The 25,064-nt window shown below is 48.4% G+C and overlaps 1 protein-coding gene across 3 annotated transcripts in view; it reads left to right on the forward strand.

Annotated features, from left to right (window-relative positions):
- The window catches only part of LOC146858995 (complement factor B-like), an 824,021-nt gene that overhangs the window by 708,502 nt on the left and 90,455 nt on the right, over positions 1-25,064 (forward strand). For all 3 annotated transcript variants that reach the window (XM_085649642.1, XM_085649643.1, XM_085649644.1), the window contains 3 exons: positions 1,932-2,017; positions 2,446-2,573; positions 22,117-22,204. In XM_085649642.1, the coding sequence (XP_085505768.1) occupies positions 1,932-2,017; positions 2,446-2,573; positions 22,117-22,204 (302 nt within the window). The remainder of the gene's footprint in view (positions 1-1,931; positions 2,018-2,445; positions 2,574-22,116; positions 22,205-25,064) is intronic.

Here is a 25,064-nt window from a genome sequence, read left to right on the forward strand (position 1 = left end):
CTCCCTGTCCTGCAACTCAGATTGTAATTGCCTCCGGAAGCCATATGTCAGCCCCATCGCTGCCCCTCTAACCACAGCCTTCATCGCAACCCACTTGTGAGCTCTAGTGCTGGCAGTGCTCCAATTAAGGGATACATACCCAGTTAACGCGCTCGAGATTGCCTCCCTCCCAACCGGGTCCTCCAGAATGTCAACAGGGAGCCTCCATCTACGAGGGCCCTGCTCTCCCGCTGCCCATCACACCGCGCAACACACTGGCGCATGGTCAGACAAAAAACGTGCAAGGTTTATAATCTCTGCTGCCATAAACGTTGAATGCTCTGTCGCTAGCACCCTATCCAGACGAGTGTGCGCGTTATGAGTGGGTGTAAAACAGGTGAATATTTTCTGAGTTGGGTGGCGCTCCCTCCAAACATCCCGGATGCCTAAGTCACTCATTAATTTTTGCAACTGCTTGGTCATACGCGGCTTGGTACCCCTTCGAGGGGGCATCTGTCTAATTCCGGGTCCACCACACAAATAAAATCCCCCAACCATAATAGGGGAGTGCCCAAATCTACAGTGATCAAATCCTGCAAGGCCGAAAACAAATTTGACTCATCGATATTAGGGGCATAGGTATTTAATATACTGATGTCTTTGCCATCTAGCTTCCCCCGCAGTAGCACATAACGACCCTACATGTCTGCTTCGGCATATTGTAGAGTAAACGGGGCCCCAGGTGCCCACCAGATCAACACCCCACTGGCATAGGTAGAATACGACGAGTGGAACACCTGCACCCTCCATTTCTTGACTAGGTGCTCCACCCCAGCATCATCCAGATGTGTCTCCTGCAGGCAAGCAATCTTTATACCATGGCGCTTAAGGAATTAAAGGACCATGTGTCGTTTAGTGCAGGTGCCTAAACCCCTAACATTCCAACTAAGGAACTTTACTATGTCCGCCTTAATCATACATTCGCACCTTCTGTCTGGCGATGCGCCAGGGCTCAGCACTCTTCTGCAATGATGTGCTCTTGGGTGCAACCTAACAAAAATTCCCCCAAAAACAACTAAACCAACAAAACACCCACCACCCCCCACCCACGGACAATACTCTACTACCATCGCAGAAGATTCTGCCCACCCACCGCTCGTGCCAGGACGTGCACAGCATCCCACTAAGCCCAATAGGGGCAACAGTCCTTTATTCCAGCACCTGTGTTGTTTTGCAAATTGGTTCTCGTGTGTTGCCCCGCCATTTTGTGACTTTGCATATGGTGCTTGTTTCCCGGGTCATCCATCTTGGAGGACCCGTCCGCCTCACTTGCTGTTGAACTACGCCCTTTGTCGCCTGACAATTCCTTTACCCTGTGCTGACCCTCCCTCCTCCCTCCTCCCTCCTTCCTTTTCATTCATCTCGCCGCCTGACGTTATTTCTTTTTATCCCCTTTTCGATATTTCCTCTTTGCCTTTTGGCCCCCTTGAAGCACCTCCATCCTTGCCGGTTCTACCTGGTCCGATCCTTTTCCTCCCCTTTTTCCTTCCCCCTACCTTACATTATCCTTTGGACATGTCCTTATTTTCTGCTGTGTCATTGTAACTTATGTTATTGCGCAACACTGTTTTTAACTGTGTAACTCGCTGATCCTTATGTAAAGCGCTCTGATACCTTCGGGTCTAGCCAGCGCTGCTTGGGGGTACTGACCCTCCAAGTGGCCGAGAAGAAGTTTCCCAGAGAATCCCTTTATTAACTTCCATCTAACCCACTCTAAGATACCTTCTTTTAAATATTGCCAGCAGCATACCGCTGTAGATGCTGACTGAACTGAGAAAAACATAATTCTGGCATCTAGATCAAGGTTCTTGACATCTGCTGCTGTGGTTCCTCTGTGATTCATTTTTATATTACTGAGTCTGTCTTTTTTAATATTGAATTTGTTCTTCTAGGCCTGTATGTCTTCCTTGTGTGGAGGAAGTAAGGGAGATTCTTTTACCACCAGACACCAGCTGGGAGCAGTCTTGCTTGTTTCAAGGTCTGTAAATTCCCTGATCTATGCACCCTCCAGCTCTCCATTTGTCTGTCTGGACAACCCATCCTCCTTCTTCCATAATTGTATCTGAATGTTCCTCATAATTCCCCACCCTTTCTGCCATGCATACATCCAGAACTCCACAGCTCTCTTACCCTCTCTGATAAGTCTGCATCTGAAAGCTCATCTAAGCTTCCTTTCTCTATTTCATTGAAACATTGAAATGTTTCTCAATTCTCCATTCTTCTCTGACATGTCTCCACCCCAGTATTGCTTCAGCCTCCTCCTTCCTTGTTGAATTCACCAACTTTCTTTCTTATCTTTTGCTTTCAGCAAGCTATATTTTTGCAGTGATTAGGTAGGACTTAACCAAGTGAAACCATGTGCGTTTAATTGGCTATGTTTAACTGGCTATTGTTTTATCTTTGCAGAGAAGTTGTTGACCGTGACGGGTATTGAAGAGCGAGAGAGATCCCTGTCCGGCTATGTAGCTGGCTGGGGCTTTTTTATCAAAAGTGTACCAAGCATAAGTCTGATGCACACCAAAGTTGACATACAGGTGAGAGGCTCTGGGAATTATGTATTTATTTATAATGTTTTATAAAGCGTGAACATGACCATCACGGTATCAGAGCGCTGTACGAAGTGAGCGTATGAGGGTTGCAGTACAGCAATGACACCTGACGTTGAGATACACTGTACATAGATTTTAAAAAGCAAGGTATAAAACAATCATATACAATATCAAATATTGTGAATGACAGTTTCGAAAGTGTAGAGTCCGAAGAGCAAGACAAATACAATAGAATCCAGTAATAAATAAGGTGCAAGGCACATTCAAAAGAGTTCTATTAAGATACATGTTTAACTAGAAGTAAGGCTTTAAAAGCTTGAAAGAGAGAATTTCTCTCGTTGTGGATGGTAGGGAGTTCCATATTTTTGGGGCAGATCAGAATAAAGTGCAGCCATGTGTTTTCCTGTTTTGAATCTGTTTGGTTCTAGTGTGAGGGATTTAGCACTTCTAGAAACTCTTGTACCTCCTGATAGCTTGATCCTATTCGCCATGTATTTAGGACCAGAATTGTCCAGAGCTTTGTGAGTTATACATGCAACCTTCAGTTGAATCTTAGCTTCAACTGGGAGCCAGTTGAGGGCTCTGAGTGAATGGGAAATGCGATCAAAATGATATGTGCCTGTTAAAAGTCTTGCTGTTGCATTTATTGTTGCTTTCGTTGGGGCTAGGCTGGCTTTAGGTAGACCTCTGAGGATGGCATTACCATAGTCCAGTCTTGAGAGCACTAGAGATTGCACTGCTGTTTTGAGGTCTCCTAGCAGTATGAAGGGTTTTAGTTTTCTTAGCATGTGCTAAGACAGCATGTGTGAAAGACAAGACAGCAGACAAGAAAGGTACGTTCCGTGCTTCCATAAAAACTTACAAACGGGAGCTCCAAAAAACCAAGAGCGTATTCTACGAAGATAGAATTAAAAACTCGCCCTGCTCTGCCCAAGAAACTTTCGCTATTCTTAAAGAACTTCTTCAGGCTCCAGATCCCCCTGCAAAACCCCAGGACCCCAAAGCCGCGGAAAGTAAATGTATTCAACTGGCAACTTTTTTTGACGAGAAAATTCAAAAAATTCTCGCATACCTACCCCCCGCTGGCCATACGGACAGGGACCCTTCTAACTCTCCCCACTGCCACAGTCATTCCACTGATGCCCCCTCACCCCTTCTCGACACCTTCGGCCCAGTATCCACGGAAGAGGTCGCCGCGACGCTGGCCACAATTAAAAGTGGCTCCCCCAGCGACCCTGCTCCGCTTCGTTTCCTGAAAAAAGTGTCCAGCACCATTATCCCTCCTCTCACGTCCCTCATCAATGTCTCCCTCACTCAGGGAGTAGTCCCTCCCAGCTGGAAAGCGGCGGTGGTCAAAGGTCTTTTGAAAAAACCTTCACTGGACCCCCAGGACCTAGCCAACTACAGGCCAATCTCCCTCCTCCCCGGAAACAGTAAAATCACGGAGAAGCTAGTGAATAAAAAACTATCACTATTTCTTGAAAGTAACAACATACTCAGGAACTCCCAGACTGGTTTCCGCCCCGGCCAGGGCACTGACACCGCCCTCCTGGCGGCAGTGGAGAAGGCCAGAAGCATTCTGGACACAGGAGGATCAGTGGCAGTGATCCTCCTGGACCTCAGTGCTGCCTTCGACACTGTAAATCACGAGATTTTAATCCAGCGGCTGAGAGACACTGGAGTAAGGGGCACGGCCTTGAAGTGGCTCATGTCTTTTCTAGATGGTCGCTCTTTCCAAGTCTGGGAGAATGACAGCCACTCTCCCGCGATCCCCCTCCGCTGTGGAGTACCGCAGGGCTCATCTCTTAGCCCTACGTTATTCAACGTTTACATGTCTCCGTTGGAGGAATTGGTCACCCCGTTCGGCGTGACGATCATCAATTACGCCGACGATACCCAGCTGGTGGTAACCCTTTCACATCCACACCAAGATCCTTCCGATCTCCACAGCTGTCTCACCGAAATCCACAGCTGGATGAACACCTCAGCGCTGAAACTGAATGGGTCCAAGACCGATATCCTGCTGCTCGGACATAAAGAGCCCTCCCTGCCGCCTAACATCTGGCCCGACTGTTTAGGTGACCCCCCTGCCCCCAAGGAGGAGGTCAAGAGCCTGGGCGTATGGCTCGAAAAGGATCTGAGCTTCAGAACTCAGGCCAAAAAGACAGCAGGAATATGCTTTGGTCTCCTCAGGGCATGTAGGAAGGTCTTCCCTTTGCTTCCCGCCACTTCCCGGAAACTATTGATCCAGGGCCTCATCCTGGCAAGGTTAGATTACTGCAATGCAATCTACCTGGGTGCCCCGGAAGCTACTTTTAATACCCTGCAGAGAATCCAAAACGCCACTGCCCGACTACTCACTCACACACCAGCCAGATCTTCGGCAAAGCCAGCTTTGAAGCTCCTTCACTGGCTCCCAGTCAGAGAGAGGGTTGCTTTCAAAGCCCTCTGTCTGGCCCACAAACTTCTCCATAACAAAGGCCCACCCATCCTCAATAATTTTATCATCCCCTACAAAGCGACAAGAGCTCTTCGATCTAACGGAGAGAATTTCATCACGGTTCCCAGAGTTAAAAAAGCTCGGTCTGGAGGACGCCGCTTTTCGGTCCACACTGCCAAACATTGGAACAGCCTCCCTCGGAGTCTAAGAACCGAACCAAACCTCCTTCAGTTCAGGAAGGCACTGAAAACTCTTCTCTTTCCCTGATTCCTCTTCCTTCCTGCTGCTGTTCCCCCCCGAAGTCAGGTTCTAGCGCTGGGATGCTCAAGGGTTACTACGCGCTCTACAAAAACCTTAAAAAATGTGCAGATGTAAGTTGGTGCTTCTGGATACCATTTGTATGTTCGCTTGCATGCTAAGATTTGAGTGTGATGCCTAGAGATTTTATGGCATCGCAAATGGTTGGGGTACAATTTAGCAAGTTGAATTCCCAAGGCTATAGTTGAGGCTGTTGGGGCCTGTGAGGTGGGGAAAAAAGAATGAATTCAGTTTTCTGCAGATTACATTTTAGATGGTTGTGGGCTAGGCAGTTTTGCGTTTTCCTCAGTGTATCATCTAGTTTCCGGAGGTCCTATTGAGGGGAAAGTTTGATGTAGAGTTCAGTATCATCTGCATACATGGTACGAGATTGTTGATTGTTTCCGGATTTCAGTCAGTGGTTCCATGTACAGATTTAAGAGTATTGGTGAAATTGCAGATTCTTTTGGGACGCCCTGTCAAGTTCAGCTACATCTGATAGGTTGTTGCCAATTTTGACTCTTTGTTGTCGGTTCTGCAAGAAGGAGGTGAACTAGTTGAAGACGGCTCCTTATAGGCCCATTCTACTTTCAAGAGTTTCTCTGAGGCATTGGTGGCTGACCATGTTGAACACCGCAGATAAATCCAGTAGTATTAGGAGACAGGATTCATTATGGTCTAGTGAGGTTTGTATATCATCTAGGATGTTTAGCATGGCGACCTTCGTATTGTGTTCAGGCCTAAAGTCTGATTGGTGTTTGTTTAATAGGTCAAAATTTACATAGCTGCTTGTGGGTGAATTCTTCTATCAGTTTAGCCAGGAAAGGCAGACTGGATACCGATCAGAGGGTATTTAAGTCTTTCGGGTCAATGCCTGTTTTTTTTAGTAGGGGGCCTATCTTAAGGCATTCAGGAGGGATCATTGTTGTAGGCATGCATTCCTAATTTTTGTCCATAAGGAGTTGATGGATTGCAGGATCTCTTTCAGTAGGTGGTAGGGAATAGGATTGTCAAAGTGTGAGGTAATTTTCATACACTGAATGGTTTTCTGGATTTCCCTCTCAGATAGGGGTTTGAAACTGTTCCAGAGAGCTCTGTGTTTCCTTGGGCAAGCTGGGGTGTGTAGAACAGTATTCTGGCTGTGTGCTGTGAGGGTGGGTTTGGTGAATTCCTAATGTTGGGCACTCGCTTGGCTGGGAATAGAGTTGCTTAAGGTTACGATATTGTCTTTAACGAAAGTAGAGAAGGCGTTGCAGATGTCCTTTAAGTTGTTTGCAATTGTGAGTTCTGCAGGTTTACTTGATTGTTGCTTCATTATGTCGAAGAGTTTTCAGGGCCGGTTCTTTGCTTGTTATTGTTTTGTGGGTTACTGTGGAGAGCATTGAGTTTGTTGCTATCAGGATTAGGCTTGATCGAAGAGATTTAGTGAGGATCCACAACGGAATGAGTGATCTAAAATTACCTCTCATTTAGAAACATTGATTTATGAAAAAAACCTATACCTGGAACAAATTTGATCCGGACCACATTAAACCCAGGGGACACAGTTCCGCCTGACGTTGAAAAACTCAAGAGACCCCTAAATATAACGGTCCTGACGAAACCCGCTGACCCGTGGAGGGTGCAGGTGGGCTGAAACATGTAGACCTGACTTTGCTAGGTGATGTGAGGGATACATTGTATATCTCCAATACACATCCTCTTTTCTATTAACCTTACTCCTATCTAGATTTGGAATAAATCAGTGTTTCTATTGATGTATAATTTGCACAGATTGTTTCATGTTATCTGTACCCCGAGCTTGCTCAAGGGTTCATATGCATTGGCATTCCTTAATATCAAACAAACGTTTGATTTGGTCACGTGGGAATACTTGTTGCGTGTACTGGAGAAGGTGGACCTTGGTCCAAAGTATACCTCGTGGATTAGACTGCTATACGTGCAACTGAGAGCTAGGATGGGTGGTATAGTGTCTGTGGGCTTTCAGCTGAGACACAGTACCAGGCAGGGTTGTCGCTCCTGTTGTCTGCCCTGGTGGTGGAGCCTCTCGCGGCGCTGGTGCGCCGTAGGCTTGAGCCCTGGGGGATCCGGGTGGGGAACACTACGCATGTGGTGCCTCTGAATGCCGATGACAGCCTTGTGTACTTGCCAAACCCAGTGGACTCGGTCCTGGTGCTGCTGAGGGCTTTGAGGGCATTCAGTAACGTGTCGGGGCAACGTGTGAACACTCACAAGTCCCACTTGTTGCCGTTGGGTGGTGCGTCTGCGGTATAATGTGGTCTGCTCCCAGAGGTTGGACTACCATGGGGTGCCGAGGGGATTCGATAATTAGACATTAAGATTGCCTATGGGAAGAAGCACTTCCTAGATCTTAATATAGGCAGTGTACTGTGGGGCCTATGTGCGTCAATACAGTTCTGGAGGGACCTCCCTCTCTCACTGATAGGCAGGGCTTTCCTGGTCAAAATGGTGGAACTGCCACAGTGTTTATACATTCTGCAGGGCACGTTATATGACATCCCTAGGAGATACTTCAAAGAGTTAGACGGTTTGATTATAGACCTCCTGTGGGCCTCTAAGCAGTGGTGGATAGGACTGGCCATGGTGAAGCAGACATGAGAACAGGGAGACATTGAGCTTCCCAAAATGGAACTTTATTACTTTGTGGCCCATCTTCATCATGCGATCCACTAGCTAGCTGAAGAGGACAACTGGGAGCAGAGACTTCTGAAAGACTCTTATGGAGACTGCAAACTTTCTGAGTAACGTCGGCGAGGCCGTTTCTGATCCGGCAGGTGAGCCGCATATGGGAGCTGATGGTTACGAGGGTGCTCCATCGCACGCCATATGCATGCAATATGCAGATCTGGGTATTGAAACCATTTGCCCTCATAAAAGAGGTGATGTCTGTGCAGAAATGACAGTACGAGATTGCAACGTCCAAGGAGATCTGTATTTTGGCAGCCATGTGAAGATGCGATAGAGAGCAACAGGGCAATACTTACGATACGCCAAAATATGGGCTACGGCACATTTGATTTGGCCCTGTTTCCCAAACGAGCCACTACTCTCCAACCAGACTATTAGACTTGTCCGGAGGTAGTAGATTAATATCAAATTTATGTAGGGCACTCCGAGAGGATCAGCCAGGGATCGTACCTGGGATGCTGGCAAGTGGGAGGAGGTATTGGGTGAGGTCATCCCTAGACGAGACTGGGGAAAAGTGCATATGGGGGTGCGTTCCATGAGCTCTAATGCAGACTTTAAGCTCATACAGTATAACTACATGCACTAAGTGTACCTCTCAACCAAGATTGTGTATACCATTTACCCCACTCGATCTCACAGATGTCCGCGATACGGAACTCCGGAAGGGGGCTTTGCACATTTGGTGCGGAGTTGCTCCCTGATAATGTCTTACTGGGGAGAAGTCTCGCAAAGTTTAATTAGGGCAACAGGATGGGAGGTTCCATGAAACCCGCGGGAGGTACCGATTCTCTGCCCTGTCAAAGGAGAAACAAATTCCTGATGCTGGACTTGGTGCTGCCTAAACGGTGGATTGCTATTAAATGGATGGGTGCACATCCCCCAGGTACACTGAGTGGTTGTGGGATATGTCCGAAAGAGCGGTGGTAGAGGAAGTCAGAATGAAGCATGTGAAACATGACAAGCATTTAGAGGATGACTTGGCAGCATGGAGACGGATCCTGATGGACCTCCAGAGTGACGAGGCAGCCGAAGTCAGGTCTGATAATGTGACATAAGAGAAAATATACTGTGTGTAGGAAACAAGTCATCAAAAGTTGTAAGGTATTACTCCAGTGGGACCAAAGTGCAGGACTACCGTATGAGGATTGATAGCTATACCATATGATTCATGATTACTGATAGTAATACATTTTATTGGAGTACCAAATGAGCAGCCAAGGGTGGTGGGTGGAGTTGGGGAATATTAATTTATATTTGATGAATGAATGATTTATAAAGCACACAGCTACTCCGAACAGTGTTTTCCGGCGCTAGCAGGAGAGCTCAGGTGCGCAGCCCCATACGGAAGAACTACTTCTTCCAAGAGAAAAAATAAGTTCTACAGTTTTTTATGGAAGACTGGCTCAGAAACAGTCCTTCGTAGCTTACAGGGGACCTTATTCCAGGCCTTGGCAGCCAAAAAAGAAAAGGCTTTACCGCCCCTTCGAACCCACTTAAAGTGTTGAAAATTAGAAGAGGAGCGGCGCGCAGCGCTCCGGGGTGACTATACTGAGTGAATCCATGGGCCAAATATCAAGGGCTGGAAGAGAACACTGCTCTGTGGACCATTACTAATGCTTTGAAATGATGCATTTCTTAGCAGGCAACAAATGCAAAACCTTGAGAGCAGCTGCGATTGAGGAACACCTGGGCAGACGGAGAAGTTACCTGGTTGCTGTGTTTTAAACTACCTGCAGGCGCCTCACCATAGTTGAGATGTAAACTGATCATGTCATTGATTCTTGCCACCAAAGGCAGGAGGGAAAGAAACTTCATAGAGAGGGTATTGTCCAGTTTTACTCACAAATTTTTTACCACTGGAGAATGGGGCGGCGGGGCTGGCAATGCAGAGGGCCAGAGATCTTCCCACCAGTTGGGCACATGTGACCCGAAAGAGATAATTTCATCTTCTCTGCATTTAATTTCAGTTGGCTGCTCTCCATCCAATCAAAGACAGCAAGCATGCAGTCCGAGAAAGGGGCTGCGATAGAGGCCGGCGAATCCTCGAAGGCAAAAAGCAGCTGCGTGTCATCGGCGTTAGAAATGATTTTACAGCCAAACGGCTCGACAACTGACACCAAAGGAGGGCATGAAAATGTTAAAAGGGGTAGGGCTAGTTAATTGCCTTGACCTCCAAGGAAAAAGGTGCAAGCTAAACCGATTGGCCTCTATCAGTCAAAAATGAATTGCACCAGTCCCACACAGACAGAAGGATAGAGTGTGGGATGGTGTTGAAGGTAGCAGACAAGTCAAGAAGAATCAGGGCTGTATTTTTCCCTGAATCCAATGCACATGTGATATTGTCAGAGATTTCCAGTACTGCTGATTGCATGCTTTTGTGGTTTGATCCTGCAGCTGCATATATGTCATAAAGCACCAAATATTGTCATAATGTACAACTCAATACAATACAAATCAATAAAAAGTATATTATAAAAGATAAAAACAGTCATTAGCTGTTAGTCTATGGGGTGTTTCATGGGTGCTGACCCACTTCCTATTGTTGAGTATTTGTATCTCAGTCTGCGAGCGCTAATTGTAGGACGGTCTAGATGTAGAAAGATCGCATTATCGTTTGGTGCGAATGTTTGCAAGTTTTTTAGAGCTGACTGTGTTTTCTTATTAGTCACCGGCTCTATGTCTATGGGGTGTTTCGTGGGCGCTGACTCACTCCCTATTATTGAGTTGTTGCATCTTGGGCTGTGAGTGCTGTTAGTAGGAGGGTCTAGTTGGAGTTAGGAGGGTCTAGTTGGAGACTCTGTGAGTCTGTGTAGGCTGCTGGGCTATGGTGGCTCATGGGTGTGGTTCTTTGGGTAGCGTTAGTGGGTTTAGGAACATGTATAGTGTTTGGAGTATGAGATGGGCTTTTCTTTGCCTTTTCAGGTCACTAAAAAGTGAGTTGAAAGCTTGTATGTCATTGTCCGCTGCTTGTGTAAGGAAGTTGCCCTTTTTATAAATTGCTATGGTAGCTTTCGCTTTGAGTGAGAGGGAGGGTGACATTGTATGTTTGAGAACATGGGGGATGTTCTGTGTGGCGTTGACTACCTTTAGGGAGTAAAACACAATTCTTTTTTTTTTTTTTTTTTTATTTTATTTTTTTTTTAAAACCTTTATTTCTTCAAGAATCTGGACACAGCTATTCAGCCGACAACCCGGAGGTTCGGCAGCTTGATTAGGAGAGTATAGAGAATCGTCCACAGTACATTGAAGGAGCAGTGAGAAGGTTCCATTTTTAATAATTACAAACACACAACAAACCCAGCAAGGCAACAACACTGAATGCCCACGGTGGTAGCCCCCCAGGGGGAGCCGGACCCCAATCATCTAACGGTCACAGTACTATGATAAGAGGAAAAAGGGGGAAAAGCAGAGGCCCAAGAGGTCAATTAACCATCACATCTACATACGGAGCTGGAATGAAGGTCAAGAAGAAAGCTGTTCCTCGGGGGGATCCAGATCAGGGGCAAGACATATTCCCCCCCTGTATTGGTTCCACCGCCCCCAGATGGCATGCCACCTCCGAGGGCGGCCTCTGGCGCAATATACTGTCTTCTCCCTGAGCATACTCCAGTCCATATTTTCTTTCCACGCAGTTAACGTGGGGGGCCCCCCGGAACCCCACAAGCGCGCGATGTCCCTCTTAGCAACCATGTTACCCAGGGTCACCCACTGGGTCTGTGCCTCATCATGGTCAGTGGGCCCCCAGACATTCAGGAGACAACACCGCGCCTCCGGCTGCATGGCAATGCCCGTCACCTCCCCCATCACTGCATGAACTCGCCTCCAAAATTCCGTGATGACACCACATTCCCAGATGATATGTAGGAAAGTACCCACCATACCGCATCCCCTCCTACATAGGCCTTCCTCAGAGAATCCCATATGAACCAGTCGCGGCCCCGTCACATACACTCGATGCAGGATCTTAAGCTGCACCAGCCTCAGACGCGACGGGATCGCAACCTCCTTAGGAGAGGAAACAGCAGACTGCCAGTCCTCATCGTCCAACTCGAGTCCGTCCCTAGTCCACTGGTCCCGCAGCCCCAGTAGCACATCAGCCCGAACATTTATCAGTTTCTTGTAGATGAGCGAGATCGTGCTCTCCGGCATATGACCATCAAGGATCCGGTCCTCCAAAGGAGAGGACTCAGGCACCTTCTCACCCTCCACAAGGACTGACCGCAGGGCATGACGCACCTGAACATATCGGAAAAACTCAGACGCCCCCAACTCATACTCCTTTTGCAACTCTTCAAAGGACTTCACCCTACCCTTAATCAGCATATCTCCAACCCTGGAAATGCCGATCAAATCCCATTTATCAAACCCTTTCGTATGCCAAAGCCTACCCAACCTTTCAGATTCAAACAACGGGGCAGCTAAGGTGAGCCTATCCTTCCAGCCCAGAGAGTCAGTCGCCATCTTCCATACACGCACCGCCACCCCAGTGGGCCCGTGAGGGATGAGTCGAGGGACCGCGAGTACAATGCCCTAAGATAGTTCCCACCGCGCAACAACCATCTGTCCATGGCATAACCAGGGCTGAGGGCCGGGCCATAGAAACCGTGGTTAATCGCGGACAACTGGGTGGCCCAGTAATAGCGTCGGATGTCTGGAAGCGCGATACCCCCGTCATACCATGGAAGCGTCAATTTAGCAATCGCTATCCGCGGCCTCCCATCCCACAACAGCGTCCGCTGGAGGCTTTCGACCTCCCGAAAGTACTTGGCCGGCACCCAATCTAGAGTGTTTTGCAATGCGTAGAGGAACCGAGGAAGGGACATCATTTTGAACAAGGCAGCGCGCCCGACGAGGGAGAGCGGCAGCCTCCGCCAGCCCTCAACATCCCGCCGCAGGCGCGCCAGGGGGGGAGCAGGTTTCTCTCATACCGCAAAGCGGGGTCCATGGAGATAAAGATCCCCAGATACACGAAGCCCTGCTGAGCAATCTGGATCGAGCAAGTTCGCGGGACCGGCGGAACCTCACCACTCAGGACGTATAAATACGATTTACTCCAGTTGATGACGAGACCCGAATTCCTACCGAAGGATGTAAGAACGTCACAGACCACTATGAGTGAGTTCTTGGGCGAGGCAAGATACAACAAGATGTCATCAGCGTATAGCGAAATGCGGTCCTCGTGGTCGGGCGACCACCGAAGGCCACGTATATCCGGGTGCCAGCGTATCCACGCCGCCAGAGGTTCAAGAGCAAGGGCGAACAACAGAGGCGACAGAGGGCAGCCCTGCCGAGTCCCCCTCCCAAGCATGAACGGAGTCGATACCCGGCCATTTACCACCACGCTCACAAGGGGTCCCTCGTACAGCAACCTCACCCAGCTCACAAAACCAGGGCCCAAGCCGAACTTGGCCAGCACAGCCCACAAATACTCCCATTCCACCGTATGGAAGGCCATCGTGGCATCAAGAGACGCCACAATAGCCGGTTCTCGCAGCGTGCCAGCCCTGGCGATCACCCCATGAAGGCGCCGAAGGTTTAACGCGGTGTTGCGATGCGGAATAAAACCGGATTGATCCGGGTGAATCAAGTCTCCAAGTACCCTGACCAATCTGCCCGCCAGGATTTTAGCCAGGATCTTCGGCTCGGCGTTGAGGAGTGATATGGGCCTATATGAGGCACACTTATCTCGGGGTTTACCATCTTTATGTATCACAACAATTGCCGCCAGCCTCTGGTCCAACGGGAGGGTCCCACGCCCCCGCGCCTCCACAAACATGGCGCGCAGGTGAGGGGCTACCCTATCCGGGAACAATTTATACAGGTCAATCGGCAAGCCATTCGGGCCCGAGGCCTTGCCCGAGTTCAGCGCGCGAATAGCTCCCGCCACCTCATCGACCGTTAAGTCTCCATCAAGATCATCTCTATCTACATCAGAAAGACAGGGCAGAGCGATATCCCGCAAGAGATCACGCGAGTCCCCGGGTGGCCTATCCGACACTGAGGAATAAACCTTACGAAAATAGTCCGAGAAACACTGGACAATCCCCTCAGGTTCCACAATCACCTCTCCCCCCTCACCCGTCAGCTCCGGCACTACTCTATTAACCCGTTCTTTTTTATCCAGCCAAGCTAGGAGCTTCCCGGCCTTGTCACCAACATCATACAGGCGGCCCTGCTGCTCCCTACTGAGGGTCTTAGCGGCATTTGTCACAAGGTCCTTATACTCGGCTTGCTTCAAGCTCAGCTCATGCAGTGAGGCCGCTGTTACCTCCTCCTCTAGCGCTCCTTCCAAAGCCATGATCTCCTCCTCCACCTGCACAACCTCGCCATCACTCCGCCGCTTGGCCGCCACTACAAGTGAGAGGGCCTCCCCTCGCAGAACGGTCTTAAATGCTTCCCAGAGCAACACTGCCGAGTCCACGGACCCCTGATTATCCTTGAAAAAATTATCAACTGTCTTCACCAGTGCCCTGCGCATCTTGGAATCTCGAAAGTACCAGGGGTTAATAGGAGCCACCCTTCCCCCTCCCTCTCGGCCGACATCCAACCTGACCCACACTGGCGAATGGTCCGATATGCCACGCGCCATGTGCCTGGCCTCAGAAACCAAAGGGGCGTGCACAGCCAAAGTGAGCAGATAGTCAATCCTAGAAAGGCTACCATGCGCCCCGGAGTGGAAGGTGTATTGACGCTGTGTGGGGTGTCGGAGCCTCCAGCAGTCTATCAGGCCGAGTGTGTCTAGGAAGTCTGGAAGCCACTTCTGAGCCCCCCCTGTATCTCTGGGCGGGTGCCTATCCAGCAGCCCAGAGCCGACAGCATTGAAGTCCCCCCCTACCACTAACATACCCCCCGGGAGATCCAGCAAGGCCCTACCCAGATCCACAAACGTGGAGGCCTGCAGGGCTGGAGGGACATAAACCGAAACTAAAACCAAAGTTCTACCTTCCCACCTCCCCGCCACCGCCACAAACCTCCCCCTATCGTCAACAACGGTGGAGTCCACCTCAAATGGCAGCGAGGCCCTGACAAGGATGCCCACACCCCTAGACCCAGAGGAGAATCCCGAATGAGCTATGAATTTATAACCCTTCCTATTAAGAGCATAGCACGTGTTACCTATAAGGTGTGTCTCCTGCAGTAGGGCAACATCTGGCATTGACCGTTTCAAGTGTTGCAAAACTATCCCGCGCTTAATGCGATCCCCCAAACCATTAACAATAGCCCTTGTAACGCACACAACATGGTATTCCATGCAGCGGAAATAGGGAATCTACGCCGTCCCATCTTAACTTCCCGAACCAATGACACTGCTTCAGCTTTCACCCAGTTCAACATGGACAGAAACCAAGCTTTAGTTGGCGGGGGTTCTGCTGCCATCCTACGGCGGGTGATCAGCCGCTTGGCCAACGTAAAACCCAGATCCAAAACCCGGGTGGATGCTTTGTGCTTCTTTGTTTCTGGGAAAGACACCAGTAATGCAGGTCTCCCATGTATTTGGCACTTCCCTATCCGTACAGGTGGCCAGTGCTTCAAACACCCCCTCCCAGTAAACACGCAAAGCGGGGCAGGCCCAGAGTATGTGCAGGAGGGCCGCACCCGTCATCCTACAGCGCGGACAACACGCATCTTGTCTATGGAAATATCGATTAATCTTGTCCGGGGAAAGATAAGCCCTATGGACAATGTAAAACTGTATCAATCGAAAACAAGCATTTCTGGGGACCTGTTTGGGCTTTCCAAGACCATGGACCATTCTTTTTCCGAATAGGGCCTTCCTCGGTCAATCTCCCACTTAGGTCTCAGCGGCGTTAAATCCGTCAAAATATGTCCCCTAGTTGACTCTGTAAACCATTTTACCAGGTGGTGCCCCGTACCCACAACGTGCACAGATTGCACCAAAAGATGCGTCGGAAGCTCCTGCGAAACATCGCCCCACCAGCGCCTCATCGCGGCCATCCAGGAAGCATGATTTAGGAATTGACCCGGAGACACCCCATCCTATTCCATAATAGCTAGGAAGATCCGCAATGCGCCCTCCCTGTAGAGATCCCCCAAAGTGGATATGCCTGCTCCATCCCATTCAGTAAAATCAGAACTGTGCACACGCCCCTGCATTTTCGGCATACCTAAAAAAGGCACTACAGGCGCATATGGTGTAACACGTCTGGTAAGACGCAGCGCATTCCGAAATCACTTCAGTGCCATCGAGACTAGCAACGGGAGAGGCTCATTCGATCAATTACAGGGGTGAAATATGGAAAGAATCTTGTCCAAAGAATACAGGGTGTTACGCTCCGCCGAGTCCGATAGAAGTAGTTCCGCCACCCATTTTGCCACCCACAGGATTTGCTCTAGCCCTCCCCTTGATGGAGGTAGGTACAACCTCCTCTAGCGTGAGTGGAGCCTCTAGTTCCTTCTGCTGTTCACACGACAGAACTGGAAACGAAAGGCCGTCTAAAAACTGATTAATCGCCCCCTCCGAGGCCTGTGGGCCCGCTTTATACAATTGTGCAAAGTGTGCAGTCAGTTCACCATGGATTTCGAGCTGTTTGTACCGAAGATCCCCGTCTGAGGAGCGCAGAGCCGTGATTAAACCCCCTGATTGTTCCTGTCTGATTAACCACGCGAGAAGGGGTCCCGAGCGATCCGCCTTAACATGCACCGATGCGGAGGGCGCAGCAAAAGTGAGACAGCGCTGTCGGTCCAGGAGTGCCACATGTTTCTTGCGTGCATCCTCCAGGTCAGCCAACCCCCCAGCATCCACCACTGTCCTCTTTTCTAACGGCACAGCTTCAAGCAATTCCGATGGTACCTGTTGTCGCAGCCCGCAACCCAGCCCCAAACACTTCCCTCTCAGGGTGACTTTCATTGCCGCCCATTCCACCATCACAGAGGAGGCAGTGCCCGCATTATTATGTGTAAAGTATTCCCCTATAGCCTCACTGATTGACTCCCGAAACACCTCGTCCTCGAGCAAAGCCGGCTGTAGTCTCCATGTGGGGATTCCCAGGATCCTGCCCTCGCAGGCCAACACCACACAGTGAGAGTTGTGGTCGGAGTGTGTGCGCCCCCAGTAGTCCGAGTTCGAGATGTATGGAAGAAGGCAGGTGGACCCAAAGAACCTATTGAGTCTAACATGTAGGTTATGAGGTACAGAGAAAAACGAGTACACTCTCCCCGGGGTGAAGATGTCTCCAAACATCTACCAGTCCCCAGCCCTGTGCCCACCCGATATTAATTCCACTCTGTTATGGGACAGGGCCGGGCCTTTGCCATTACTAAGAGGTAAACATTAACGAGGACAGTGGAGTCACTGTCCTAGGATATATTTTTTCTGTGTGTTCTTCTTCTCTGCCGATACCTGTTTATGGCATCCCTCTACTCCCCAAAGGTTTTGTGCACATTGGCATCTCCTGAGCCCTTTGGTGCTCTCCAAGGTCTGGATCAGGCAATGAAACTTCACCCTTAAATTCACATTTGTGACCAAGCTTAGAACATTGTGTTGGGTGCCTCGTGCTCCCGCTCCCTGCTCTCCCCATACTCCCTGACCATCAGTTAATGTTCCTATCTCATTGGCACCCTCCTGTTCCACTCTGGCCTCTGATACTCTAGTGCAGCATTCTCTGGTAAGATTCTATCAGAATTGGGGCATAGAGAATTGCTCAAAAGGTGTCCAGGGCTATTTTTGGGCACACCAGGCTCACTTTTACGAGCGCTCACAGTCCCTGGAGTACTAGGTGATTTGTGTCCTGTGTGAGTTTCCCTAAATGGCTTCACATGCCATGAGCCACTGTTAGGGAGGCTTTAATATTGCTTCATTGCTTTGTTTTGTTGGTTGTCATCGATGTAGGGTTATGGCTTTGAAGATTTGTGCGTCCATGGGGGGCATCTCTGGTACTCCTGCAAAATTGCAATCCCTGGCCCTGGTGATCTTAGAGGAGCTCCTGCTAGTCTGCCATCTTGATATTTCACTATATATTTCTACGTGCACCCTAAATTATGAAATTGAAGGCATGGTGGACGCCCATCCTTTGCAGAAGATTTAGAGTTGGCTCCTATTCACGCTAGTATAAGCACAAAAAAGGGAGAGTGACCCACGTTCCCAGCATACAAGGCCAGGATAGCTCCAAGAGCACTGCAAGAATATAAAGTTCCATCCACTGTTTTTTTGTCTATATTAGAACATTTGTTTCAAGTGGACCGATATTCTGCTGGTCTGCATGAGAGTTAAGTGTTTGAAAGGACCAGAAGATCAGGCTTGACCCTGACCGCTCTTGTCAGTAGTGAAGTGCTGGGCATCTGCCCGTGCTTCTAACCCAAGCATCCATGAGGGGATATAATTGAACAATGGGTATGTCACCACTAGATAGGCGGGCCCAAATAGACCCCAAAAGCCATGCAACAGGTAAGCACAGACAGCTGCTATTCACGGTGTGGGAGTCAGAAAATTAGTAGTGGAAAGTTAGTGCTGGTCTGCGTACAGTCCATGTCTTAAAAAATGGAGGATGGTTTATTGCGAAGCGCAAGAATGTGAACTATTCATCTCCTTATTTATTTATTTATTTATTGGAGCTTATATAGCGCGCAGCTACCCCCAACGGGGGAGTCCCGGCGCTTGGACGGCATAAGAGGAAGTAGACTCAGTGGGATTAATCGCTGGAGAAGAGCCACGTCTTGAGGTCTCGGCGGAAGATGGATTCTGAGTTAGTCAGTCGTAGAGCCAAGGGTAGGCTATTCCAGATTTTGGCAGCAATTACCGCAAAGCCTCTGCCACCCATTCTGGTGCGACGAAAGCAGGGGGGATGAGGAGTCGCAAGTGGTTGGATCTGAGAGCACGATCAGATTGGGCCTGCCTGAGTCGAGCTCTCAGATAAGCCGGACCCGAATTCCGTAGTGCTCCTTACAAGACAATGTTCACAAGCAGTGGATGAAGTCTTCTGATCTAAACAACCATCAGTTGACAACCTACATGAAAACAACTGGAGTTCGGTACAAACAAGTAAAATGCCCAAAAGAGTCCAGAATGGTTAGAAACCTGTGAAAGAGCCTAGATCAGTGACCTTAATAAGACTCCAAAGAAATACGGCTTTTTTGCATCTTCTATTTACCTGGGATCGTAAAACTGAGCTCCAGTTGAGCTGAGCTGCACTAGTAGTGTCCAATGAATGGTAGATTACTTCAACAGAGTAAATAAGAACATACATAGGAGGGGAAGACCTTATTGCTCTGAGGAAACAGGCTTTATGCTGGTTCACCACCACATTGTGCCCCCACTTTGACTACTAGGCACTAGTATAACAACCCTTTAAATGCTCTGAGCCCTACTAATCAGGACTCAATGCATGTGTTCTGACCACTTAAAAGTGCATGTTTAATTTGCTTATCCACAACTGTATATTTTGAATTACTTCGAGATCTCCAGCATATGGTACCAGGGGTACCCAGGGCCTGTAAGTTAAATTGTCTCTGATGTACTGCAGCACTAGTTTTGCCACCACGAGTGTGACAAAGCAAAAGTGTGACTACCAGCCTGCCATTTCTCGCTGGCTGAGCAGTTTTAAACTAACTCAGGTTTGATATTTCAAGCCATGGTGAAGCCCAAGCCTTCCTTTTTAAGGTTTGTAAGTCACCCCTAAAGCAGGCCTAATAATACCTAAAGGCAGGGTGCATCATATTAAAAGGTTGGACCCGTACTTTCTTGTTTTAAAAGTCCTACCAGTAAAAAATCCATATTGTTGTTTTTGCTGGTAAAAGGTGGCGTCCCATTGGCGAGTGCAGAGTTGCATGCTGACACTTAAGCCCTGCTAACTTCTGAATAAGACTACTGAGATGGCTACTTCAAGCTATCAAAAGAATCAGTGCATACAATTCGATTTATTGGTTAAATAGAATTTAATGTCACTTTTGGGCATGGTACAACTTTAGTAGGTTGCCACTGTTGCCCAAGATTTCCAGTGCATTTCAAGACGGCCTTCTGCCCTCCTGTGGAGAAGTGTAAATGACTCCCAAGAAAAGAAATAAGAGGGGCCTGCCATTGAAGGAGGTGTTACCATCAGTGACAGGAGGCCACACAGGATGTGAGACCATAAGGTGAACTTCAATGGTAAGTCGCCTTTTGAAGGACAAATGGTGGACACACCTGGGAGCGGCTGCTCTATTGTTCAGGTAGACAGGCTAGCAGAGGTGACAGAGAGGGGAAAACAGTTGCCAAACCAGTTTTTATGTGGGCGTGTAGCCCTCAAGTAGCCACACCTCTAGGATGGGCTACCAAGTTCCAGTAAAGGGGTTCTGCTGTCTTGAGAGTAGGCAGAACGTGGCATTTTGTGATAGGTAGATGCCACACTTTGCAGTAAGTCGTCATCAGGCAGGAGGGATCCAAGTAGCTCAGTAGCCAGTTACTGCTACACCTTTTGATGGGACTTTCTGGACATATAGGAGGCACTCCGGCCCTCAGATCTCATCTTTACTGGAGAATAGGACTGAAGAAGGACTGCCCTGCTGACCTTGGACCTGGCAAAGAGAGGATGCACCAAAGTCTGGACTGCACCTGCTGAGCCTCGGGGGAGTGAATAGAGTTCTGTGGTTTCCTGCTAGAGGAGGAGTTGACCCAGAGTCCCACACAGAAGCAGAGACTCCAAGAGTCAGTTGGCTGACTTCCTGACCAGGGCCACTAAAGCTGAAGAAGCTGGAGAGCTGGTAGCCGAGATCACCAGATCGTTTCCCACCTCCGAAGTGCAGCCTGGGAGGCTGAGTCTTGAGGCTCAAAAGTTGCACCGAGTCGTTGGATGCAGGTTGGTTGCCCAGAAGGAAAGTTATCACCAGTATGAGGGAACCTCTGGTTTTGTTGTGACCAGAGACCAGTAGTCTAGTGTCAACTGGACTTTTTCTGGACCCATCAGGGCTTCAAGGGACTGCGACCCCTGTGGCCAAAGTCACTCACCAAGACCGTGGATCATGGAGTAGCCCTGGAAGCCATCCGTTGACTGCACAGCAACTTCAGCATCCTGTATCTCTTGCATCAGGACCACTGCATTGAAGTCAATGGCAAGTTGCCATTAACGCTGGAACTGGACTGGAGACTGTCTTTTCTGAAAGGTATCTGTTCCTTGGGACTTTGTTAGTTCCCCTGGCTGGCTCTCTGCCGGAGTTGGTTGCCCAAAGTAACTGGAAGTGACTACATTCAACTTTATCAAAAGTTTACAAAAAGTTTCTAAGTTCCATTTTTGTGGTACCTACCAACGTTTGTGGTTTTGTAAAAAGCTGTGATTTATTGATTTTTCAAGTATTTATATCTCCGGAACACTCCGGTGTATCTTGTTCATTTTGGTGTCTATAAATTCATAAAAATATAACCTATTTTTATATATTGGTGTTGGATTTCTTGAGAGTTGTGCTTCTTTCTTATTCAGTTGCTTTGGTGCTGTTTATTGCTTTACACTTGTTCCTTTGTTTAAGCTTGACTGCTCGAATCCATAGCTACCCAGGGTTGAGCTAAGGTTTGACAAACAAGCCTGACTGGGCCCAAGTCAGGTTTGTGAGTTTATTACACGAGAATAAACTACAATCCTTCACAGTCACCCTACAAAAAAGAAAGCAAATGAAGGTGACAGTAGTTTAGAAAAAATGGGTGATCATATATTTTCCAGTGAGGAACATGGCTGATTTTGAAATAAAAGTATAACAGGTTAATTTAAATGTAAGTTAGCTTATGCTACCATATGGCATCCTATCAAGTGGATCTACATCTTTCACTGAGAAGCACCAGTCCGCAGACCATCACTTTAAGTCCGAATATCAAAGATTTAGCAGACTATGATTTGCACACCATTTTTCCATGTTCCTTTAGTCCCTGTCTCCCTTATTCCCCCACTAGCTCTCATAGTTAAATTGCAGGAGGATCCCATATTCACACATCTATATTAAGTGCAGAAACGGAGAGGGCTGCATTCAATCCAAAATGCAACCAGTAGCACAAAAGATGCTCCCCTTCCACCAAAGATTCAATCTAATGATCCACTTTATATTGTTGCAAATTTAACTCATTCCTTTGTTTCCTCTCTCCCTCTGCCTCTGTTTACGCAGCCTCGCTTTCGCTGTTACACCAGGCATAATATCCGCCTCACTGAGAACATGTTCTGTGCCAGAGGTTCACAATCTGATGCTTGCAAAGGTAAGTGTTCATGAATACATGAGATGCATCAGCAGACAAATGTCATTCCAAAGCAGGTATTTCGATGCCCGACTATTGAACAAGGACAATACAGAGTATTCTTTGTTACTTCCTCTCTTGAGCCACTATTAATCCTACAATTTAGTATACTGTATTCGAAATCCTCATCCTGGATATGATTAGAATAATACATTTTTCTTGGAAATATAATTTGGGTTTAAAATAGCAGCCTTATCCCAAGGGTGATTGTAGCCTTCCCTCCCCAACCTCGACTCATTCAGTGCAAATTCCTCCAGGTAAAACATAGAGGAATTTGTGTAAGCGAAAACATGCAACTGCAAAAGTGAAAGTTTATTCAGTAGAGTAGTGAGGAGGGCAGGCAAGGAGGAATCTGCAGTTAAATGGAGTATCCACCAGAGTCTGAGGCTTTGATTTTACACCAGGAAGTCCTGAATGGTTGAGCAGGCAAATTGGTGCACTATAAAGACTTGAGAATCAATACAGAAGTGCCCAGAGAAAGTATGGATAGATGCCCATGATGCTGCCTGGCAAATGTCCGAAACCGGAACACTGTGAGCTAGGGCTGTGATTGTGTCTTTCACCCTTGTATATGGACCCTAGGACTTTTAGAAGAATCTTTCTTGGCCAAAGCATAACACAGCTTGATACAAAGGACAGCCCATCAGGTTAAGGGTCTGTTTCTAGACAATATTTCCCTTCTCTGCACCAACGAAACAGACCATTTGATTGTTTACCTAGTGCTGTGTATTGCTATCAATGTAAACGCAGAAGCTCTCTGAGGTACCATCTACTCCTCCTCATAGGGATTTGGTGGCCAAAATATTTTGGGAAAAGGGTGGTGCCAAAGTGCCTGACTCCAAGACGACCCTTGTGCCAGGCTCACTATCCATTATTAACCACATTCACAGGACGCCATCGACCACCGCTGATGCCAGCTGCAGCTATATTTCCTATTTGAAAACCCGCTGGTATGATCTGACACTGGCACGGAGCCGACTTACTTAAAAAATCAGTGGCCAGCCGTGCTGCTGGCGGCTCGGCCTGGTGTTATAGTTTGCGGTGCCTTAGCTGGTGCTGCCAATATTACCGGTTAGGCTGACTGCACAGCTTTAGGAGATGGCCTGGGAGCTGTATGTGGGTGGCCCTGCTGTGGTTGGGTTGGAGTTACTGCTGGGGGCTGGCTGTGTGGTTCATAAAAGATTGTCTGATGGTTGCGTGCTATTTGGGGCTGGGTGTCCATGTCAGCACACTGTAATCCCTGCCATTCAGGCTCACAGCTTGAGTGAGAGTGACTGGTGATACGCCAGGCAATGGCTGGACCTGGAGAGATGATGATGCCCCCACCCCTGTTGAGATTGGTGTGCATTCATCTGAGTCCTAGAGGCCCCGGGGGACAGCCTGGAGCTGTGGATGATTCCCTGGCCTAGGTACCTTCCATGAGATAGACCGGGGAGTGTGCCATACTGACCTCTACAATCGCCCACACCCCCTCCTGCTCTACAGCACAGGAACCTTGCAGAAGGGATATCGCATGGGAGGTTTATTCTACTCTCTTGGTTGCAGCAAAATAGATATGAACTGCAGAAATCACTATGTTAAGCCCTCAACAGTCCCACTGACCCTGACTGTGCATATAGAGCCACTCCTTCGAGCACAAAGATGGGCAAAGGAGACACCTGACAGTCAAAGCCCAAGCGCCATCGCGGACACTGATGACATGAACATTAAATTGCTCCAACTACATATGCAGAAAAGCTTGACCCCCATTGAAATTAAGCTGGACACCCTCACTTCAAGAGTGGACAAAATGACCTCCACTCTCAATAAACACTAAACGTAACTTACCACAGCGGAGACCCAGATTGCCACAGTTGAAGAAGATATATGGGCAAAGTCTTGCACCTCATCAAAACTAAAAATGAAGACTTGGCGACTAGATCGAGTCGCAATAACTTTTCTATAGTGCGCATCCCCGAGTTAAAAAACACAGGGAATATGACAGACTATGTGGCGACCTCTTTAAATCCTTGTCTGGCTTTACTGCATTTTTGCCCCTATTCGCAGTTGAGTGGATGCACTGCTCTCTGAGCCCTAGGCCCCCCATAGGGCTCCGCAACAGCCAATTATTGCTAGGCTCCTAAACTTCAGAGATTGCATTGCTGCTCTTTGGATCGCACACTAATAGCAACCTCTAAAGCACGAAGGATCCACTTTTTCCATCTACCCAGACTTTGCCCTCTCGGTAGAAGAGACTCACTGCAAATTCCGGCCTCATAATCACATGTTCTGACAGAGAAGCATTTCATATGCAGTGCTCACATGTCTCTGCATGTCCCACCCCGCAAAACGCTTTGCTTTGACCTTCGGACAAAACAAATCCAGCTGGATTTAAAACCTGTCACCCAGTGAGGGTCAAGTATGCCTGATGGCTGAATGATCATCTCTCCTATGCTGTCTTACCTCCAGCCTTGGATGCTGGATACTGACCTCACTGATGGCGGAGAGAGCTTGTGACTCTTTGCTGAATAGTGGCTGGAGACTGTGGCCCTAGCTGTCTGCCTGGCAACCATGGCCGGAGGAGGGTGGCTAATCCCTATCTTCCTCCCTTGGGCTCTCCAATTACCTTTAGCAAACTACCAACCAACATTCCTTGATGCCATCAGTTTGCTCTCATCTGCCCAGCAGACACCCCCCATGTGAAGAGGAGGTGTTTGGCCAGCACCTTGGACTACCCCCTGTGGTAATCCCCTTGATGTGCTGGGTGCACTTGGCACACTTATGGTGCCTATTTCTTTTTTGTTGTGGGTGAGGGTTCTTTTTTGGGGGATGATTCACAAGC

This window comes from Triturus cristatus, chromosome 3_2, assembly GCF_964204655.1.
Source record: "Triturus cristatus chromosome 3_2, aTriCri1.1, whole genome shotgun sequence".
Lineage (NCBI taxonomy): Eukaryota > Metazoa > Chordata > Amphibia > Caudata > Salamandridae > Triturus > Triturus cristatus.